Below are 7112 nucleotides of genomic sequence, written 5' to 3'. Positions count from 1 at the left end.
GCGGCACAGTTACATGGACCAGGCCCCCTGAGGCCCTGGTCTTAGCGGGCCACCTGAGAGGGTTGCAGGTGGCAAACTGGCCTGTTTGGAGGCTCTGAGAACTGGCGGGCACGTCGCTCATGCCGTCCCCCCTCTCCCGCCACCTCCCCCCAAGGGTAAGAGTTTTCCACACACGTCAGCTTTGGCTCAGTCACGTGTGGAGGATCAAAGTTGTCCTCACTGAAACCACTTCTAAGTCTAAGTGTGTGCCAGATGCTCAAAAAGCCAGCAGCGGCTGGTCACAGAGATGCTACTCGCCACTGTCCCTTGGACACAAGGGTGAGCCGGAGCAGGCCTGGACGGGCTGGGGCCCTGCCCTGCCCACGCGTGCCAGGCTCCTTTCCCCACCGCCCCTCGCGGGCTAGCGGTCTAGGCCCTGCCTTCCACACAGCTTGTGCAGAAACCCGGCTCAGCGGCCATGTGCTGATGGACTGGTTCGCCCTCAGAGACCGCCCCCTTCTTACTGGTTCGCCCTCAGAGACCGCCCCCTTCTTACTGGTTCGCCCTCAGAGACCACCCCTCTTCCCGCTCCCCAGCTCTCAGAGGACTCTGAGGGTGAAGTGGCCCAGCAGGGTGGGAGCCAGGCCCAGCTCTGCACATGACCACACCTCCTGGGAGACAGTGCACACTGGGGGTGGACCCCTCCTTGTGGCCAGAAAGCACAGTCAGGTGTTGGCCGTCGCCAAGTAGGCACTCTGGGGCCGGAACGCAGGGAGGGAGGTTGGGCCCCGTCGCAGAGTCAGAGGACACTGCAGGCTTAGTGCAGTCGTGACTGTGTCTCCTCACAAGGTGTGGGCTCTGGCCATGGGCAGCCTGGCCAGTCCTCTCGCCACGCTCTGGACGCGTCCTGCCCTCTTGGGACTTAGCTCCTGTACAGGCAGTCTCTCTACCTGGAAGGTGACCCCGACTGCCGTCTTTGTTCCTGGCAGTGCCCCACATCCTCCTCCCTGGTGAGTCCTCTGGGAACCCAGGCCTGGCCCCAGGCCTGGCTCACACCAGAAGGATGGACGGACAGAGGGACGGATGGATGAGAGAACAAGGGGCAATTAAAATTGCCACGTGCCGCAGTGTCGGAGTGAGCACAGCCCTCAGGAGGACAAGCTCGTGGGCCGATGGAGGGGGGGCCAGGAGAGAATCTGCGATCGGGTCGCACAGTGGTCGCCGGTCAGTCCAGAGAACACTGGTGTTCGGTTTTGTTTTAATGGGAATTTCTGATCTTCGAATTTTAAACAAGGTCAGTCTCCCGTGATTTTCAAAGGAGCTAGAGCAGAATGATGAAGACTCAGTGGGACGGGGGACTAGCGTATTTGTGACCCCCAGGGCGGCAGACTCTGTTGTCAGGGTGACTTCAGAAGTCCGAACCATGTTGGGCAGTGACAGGTAAGTTCGGGTTCTGAGCAGATGCCGCCCGTGGGCCCGTCGGGCCCGGCCCTCGGCGAGAGGCCCACGTCTGCTCTCACAGACTCAGCCCGGAGAAGGGAAGGCTCTAGTTTTCTGTCTCGGGGGAGCTCAGTTTGCTGCAGGGAGATGTCACCACGCTTCAGTACATGCTTCTCGGGCATAGATTAAAAGACTTACGTGCACAGGAGCCTGAAACTGTCTTCTTTCTTCTTCATTTCAGGATGTTGTTTGGGGATTAAACTCTTTGTTTACTGTAAGTATATTGACCAGAATCCCAAGTGTTTCTTGATTTTTTTCGATTCCCTGCCTGCTTGTCTTAAACATCACGTCAGGGACGACACGGGTTAGAAGCGGCACCCGTCCATCCTGACCCCTCTTTTCTGTTGTGTTTTGATGAGTCAGGACTGGTGAGGTGGGAACCAGCGGCTTTTGAGCGACATCCCGGGGAAGGCAGGGCCACGGGCAGAGCGTCCCCACTCCGGTCCTGGAGCGGCCGCCTCCGCCTCTTGGGCACGAGGCGGGTTCCGTCGCTCTCGTCCCCTTCCCACTCCCGTGGCTGGCAGGCGCTGGCCCGGCCCCCTCTCCACTCCCACGTGTCTTGGTTTGGGGAAGGACCGTGTGGTCCCCAAACTCTAGGCTTTTCACGAACCAGAACCATAGAGGTGGTGTGTCAGTGACAAGCTGCCTGGACGATCACTGTCCTCGGAAACGGCTCATTGCAGGCGAGGGCTGGAGGGCAAGAAGGGGCGTGGCGAGGAGCTTGAGCGCACAGCTGCGAGCTGCTACTCGCATTTTATGTAATGTTGTTATTCCTTTGAATTTTGACCTTTTGATCGTAAAAGAGCTTTAAAAGAAACTCCAAGGATCTGTCTTTGGGGGAAAAAGTTTTGCTGCTGTCAGAGAACCTAAGGTCCCTCCATGAAAACGAGGCCATCGTGGACAGCCCCCAAGATGCCAGTCTGTTGGAGGGTACTTCCTGGCCGGCAGCAGATGGACCTGCACAGCTCAGTCACCCTGGGGTGGGGCTGCTCTGCCACAGAGCTCTCGTTCTTGTCCTCAGCAAGATTAAAAAAACGGCAGTCTCAAAATCAGACTCCAAGTCCCTACTTCCCTCTACTTTGTCATCTGATGGCCACTGTAACACAAGCAACACACTGAGACTTCCTGATTTCAGGACGTCCCCTGATCTCCACAGGAAGTCGTACCTCGGCACCAAGCCATTGGGGACAGTTTCTGTTTTGGGCTTTCTCGTTAGAGCGAAGTGTCCCTCTGGAGTGGCAAGGCCTGAGCATGACTTCCTGCCAGACGTTCTCGTGGCAACGATGAGCCTTCGTGTCCCCGGCGTTGGTCGAGGGGGCCGAAGAGCACAGGGGCACCTCGGGCCCTTCCTGGGGCCCACGTGTCGTGGCATCTGCCACCACAGCAGAACCTTTCCCACTGCTTCCCCAGGTTCCCTGGCCCTGAACCAGAAATGGTTTTGACTGACAACTCACCCCAGGGGGAGTTCATGGAAGGAAATAAGCCTCGGCTCCTTGGAGTTTTTTTTTTAAGAAATCTGATAACAGTCTTTATCTCTCCAAGTGCTCCCAACCTTCCAAATTCTACAGCCCGTCAAAATTGCTAATTAAGTCTGGAATGGTTATTCCAACCCATATGTTCATTTTGGGTCAGACGTGTGGCTAAGGGAATAAGGAATCGTGTGTGTCCGGTGTGGTCTTCACATACACTGCATGTCTCGTGTACTGTACTTTCTGTTTTGGCCTATTTCTGGGACTTGGAGTCTAATTTATTTTCAGACAATCATAGAGATTGAGGACTTCCGTTATGTTTGTAACGTTGATCACGCCCATGTTTATTTGAAGTCAGGGCTACAGTCTCCAAGTTTAGCGTTTCTCCTGAAGAGAGACAGGGTCATCTTTACGATGACCCGTCTGTGGCTTCGGAAAGCCACGGCTCATTAAAAAGACGGCTCTTAACACCCGGGTTTCTGGGAGGAGGAGGTGGTGCCAGGTGATGTGTGGCCTCTGATCTGAAATCCCCCGGGTTTCAGGGCGGGGAGGGCATCCCAGGGCTTCTCTAAGTGGAAAGGGCTGGCGCCCCCCCTGTGGCCAGTGACATCGGCCTGCTGGCCCTCACCCTGCCCGCGTGCGGTCGGTTCGCGCGTCCTCACTGCTGGGCGTGAGTGCAGAGCTTGGGAGGTGACTGAAAAGATGAAGGGAAATCGGTTAAGGTCGCAGTGGAAGCCCCGGCTTACAAAGGCAAGGTCGTTCATCACAAAGTAAGCGGGGAAACTAATGTTCAAGGGAGAGAGAAAGGGCCTTAGTTTGGAAATGCTCATAATGAGACTGGTTCTTCATTCTCCAGTTATCAAAGGTAGCGTCGGAAATTAGGGGGGTGGCTGTTGCCTCCGTTCTCAGGGCACTTTGGACGGTTACATGTAAACGTCACCCCCACTTCTCTCAGCCGTTCGCCCGTTTTGAATACAAGTTGGATAGTCTTGCCTCAAACGAACTTTAGTTCTTAGCGGAATCTCAAGACTCGGGGTCTCTCGTTCTACAGTTCGCTGATTAGGTTTCACCAGCTGGTTATAAAATGACTCATAGCAGAACAGAGTCTTTCTGTTGTTTACTGTGAGTTTCTCTCTTTTTGAGGATCTTCTGAATTTTGACGACCCACTGAACATCGAAGCTGCGGAGCATCACTTGAGGGACAAGGTGCGCTGGCGGCGGGGCGTCTAGGGGGAGGACGGGGTGGGGCGTTCGTGGGCGGGGCGTCTGAGGGGAGGGGGCGTTCGGGGGCTAGAATTTGAAGCAGTTGGAAGCAGTTGGAAGCAGTCGCCCCGCAGAGCCTCGGTGTGTCCGCCGCGCTGTCGAGCCCTCGCAGGTGTGCTCCCGGGCCCCCACCTTCCCTGGAGGCTCCATACTGTAGCCCCTCTTCTCACTGTTGCTGACAAGGAACGCCACACTGAGAGCGGCGGTTGGTGGCGGCCCCTGTGGACTGCACCTCATCGAGGAAAGGAAGTGGCAGTGAGAGGGAGCGCTCTTAGCCCTGGAGCGGGTGTTACGCGGCGTCTAGCGTGTGAGATGAGGGGCAGTACGAGGGGCCCGAAATCCCTCTGGCAGTGATGCCTCCCCACGAACTCTGAGACGTGCCCCACACCACCCGCGTCCCATGCCGGTTGTCGGTCACGGTTATGGAACTTCCTGCTTATTTCGTATTCGTTACTTATCCCGAGCTTGACTGGTGGCCACTCGAGTGCCCAGCGAGGTGCCCAGTGCTCAGGGGATCGGGGGACAGATAGCCCCCCACCCTGTGGGCCGCACGTTCCCGTGGGAAGGGGCAGAGCAGAGACGAGCAGAGAGAACGGAAGGGGGCGGGGCCCAGGGAGTGTGGGGCGGGCGAGGAGTGTTGCTGTTCCTTGTGGGTGCTCAGGGAGGCCTTTCTGATAGGGTGCGACTGGAGAGCTGCTTGACCAGTGGCTCTCGGAGGAGAGGGTTCCAGAGAGTGACAGCAGCCAGTGCCAAGGCCCCAAGGCAGGACGGTGCTCAGGGTGCTCAGAGGGGAGCTGGGGCCCCGCGTTAGAGCGGGTTATGGGGTGGGGCAGCGGCCCCCGAGTGGCCCTCCCAGGTGCACTTGTTCTGACGGCTCGAGAGAGGGTCCCTTGTCACCCTGGTCTACTGCTGAGGAGGCGGGGCCACCTGGGTGGTAAGACTCAGCAAGGGGCAGGGCCCAGCATTTGGGCCCAGGCCATCTGGCTGCAGAGCCCCTGACCTTCCGGTGGGCCCTGCTCTGTGCCTTTGGGCAGAGGTCTGGACTCCGGGCTTTGTCCTGGGCTAGACAGTGAGAGCAAAGGGCGCCTTTGGTCCCGAGGGCAGGGTGGGGGCGGGGTGCCTGTGGGGACGTCACTGCAGGTCCAGTGAGCTTGGGCCGTGGCTCCTTAGGCCTGACGGGCCTGCGGGCCCTGGGCACTGTGGAAGTGACACGGTGAGCGCTTTGGCCAGGGCAGGTCAGGGCTCCCGGGGCCGCGTCAGGACCGTGCCCGCTCTGGGCCTCTCTCTCTCTGCATCTGCCAGACAACGGGCCTGGGGGTCCCTGCCACTCTGAGCTCTGCGTCGACGTCCCCACCCCCAGCACTCCAGGCACAGGGCCTCGCACGGTGGGCACCAGAGCAGCCCCAGCTCTGCCACCTTGGCTCCTGGAGGCTGGCAGCCGAGCTCTCGGCGGGTCCTCGGCCCAGGTGGATGCAGCTTGTCCCTACGGTGTCCCTTCTGCCTCACCGCTCGCCCCTCTCCTCTCGCCCTCCCTGCCCCGCACAGGAGGACTTCCGGAACAAAGTGGGAGACTACATCAAGCATTATGCCAGATGATGGCGGGAAGACCACAGGGCCTCCAGCTCACACCACGGGAGCCCGCCACCCACACAGTCCTCGTGAGCCCTCAGTCCCACTGGGTCGTCCGGGTCCCGAGGGGGAGCCCCTTCACGACTGCCGCTGGACGGGGAGCTCCGTGCAATCCAGCAGGAAACGTGTCCGCGTTCTGAAGGGCTGTCTGCGTACCTTCACATGTTTACTTTTCTGAAACTGTACTGTGTAGGCTGTTGAGATCCGTGAGAAGTTGTAATGAACTCAGAATTGAAGCTAGAGCTCGCTTCTTCCCCTTTCCCGAAAGCTCACTCCCTCCCCGCACCACTGCCGCTAAATGAGGAGCCCGCTGCAGACTGTGATCGGATGCAGACCGTCTTAGCTCCTTCCAGGAATGGTGGCCCTGCCCAGGTGTCGCGAAGCTTCCCAGAACGCAGTCATTCACTGTAGATCTCTTACTGAAAGGCATATTTTATTTAATGTAAGTATATTTTGGAACAGATTTGTAATTTGTACAATTTAATGCTTTAATTATTTTTTTCTATTCTCATTTAGTTTGTATTTTCATTGTATAGAGCAGACAGAAAGATATTGGGTCAATCAACTATTGAAGAGAAATACAAAAAAATGTGAAAGACACGTTATTCATTCTGTCCAAGTGCAACGAGAATCTGACTTTTAAAAATCAGCTCTTGCTTTCAGGTCCAGATGGGGCAAGGAAGCGTTAGAACCTTTTGAAGCTAGATCTGGACGATTTGAAACATAAAAGGCAGGGAGACTGGTTCTCACATGCCGCCCAGGGGGCCGGGCTGGAGCCAGCCAGGCGGGGCAGGTGTCTGCAGTGTTCACGTGCCCGCGAGCCTGTGGGCAAAGGCTGTATGTCAGAGAGCCAGACCCTCGTGTCCTGACGGACAGGAGAGGAACCTCGGGGAGCAGCCGAGCAATGCCTGATGCCGCTGAGACTGTGCCTGTGGCCCTCTGCGTTTGCCGTGATTCCGAGGCTGCGGAGGGCGGAGCAGCAGCAGCACACAGCCCAGCCGCGGGTCAGGCCAGGGGCACCGAGGAGAGGCGTGGCCCTTCTCCGGCGTTAGACACCTGAGCCCGTGACATCATGTGCAAAGTCCGTGTTGGTTTGTTTCATGCGCCGCCTGCCTACCGCTCTCCGGTTCAGCCGACGGCCTCCTCAGACCTCTGCATTCCCCCGTCTGCCATCCGCCCAGGCTGCCCGGCTTGTCTTTTGTCAAAAATCTGATGACGAGATCGGTCTGCCCTGGGGATGGCGAGGGGAGGAATGCAGGCCCGGCTTCCCGT

The 7112-nt window shown here is 57.9% G+C and overlaps 1 protein-coding gene across 5 annotated transcripts in view; it reads left to right on the top strand.

The window, feature by feature from the left end:
- Positions 1 to 6486, top strand: part of UBE2F (ubiquitin conjugating enzyme E2 F (putative)) — a 56891-nt gene extending 50405 nt beyond the window's left edge. For 4 of the 5 annotated variants that reach the window (XM_011385262.2, XM_011385260.2, XM_023526026.1 and 1 more), the window contains 3 exons: positions 1661 to 1693; positions 4092 to 4154; positions 5757 to 6445. In XM_011385262.2, coding sequence (XP_011383564.1) covers positions 1661 to 1693; positions 4092 to 4154; positions 5757 to 5807 — 147 coding nt within the window. In that variant the 3' untranslated portion in view covers positions 5808 to 6445. Of the gene's footprint in view, positions 1 to 1660; positions 1694 to 4091; positions 4155 to 5756 lie in introns of all 5 variants that reach the window. The other variant, XR_002778234.1, reaches the window with a different exon arrangement.
- Positions 6487 to 7112: the final 626 nt, after the last annotated feature.

The sequence above is a fragment of the Pteropus vampyrus genome, unplaced genomic scaffold (genome assembly GCF_000151845.1).
Source record: "Pteropus vampyrus isolate Shadow unplaced genomic scaffold, Pvam_2.0 Scaffold678, whole genome shotgun sequence".
In the NCBI taxonomy this organism is placed as follows: domain Eukaryota; kingdom Metazoa; phylum Chordata; class Mammalia; order Chiroptera; family Pteropodidae; genus Pteropus; species Pteropus vampyrus.
Note: the sequence above shows the minus strand (reverse complement) of the source record. Positions and strands in the feature narration are given on the sequence as shown.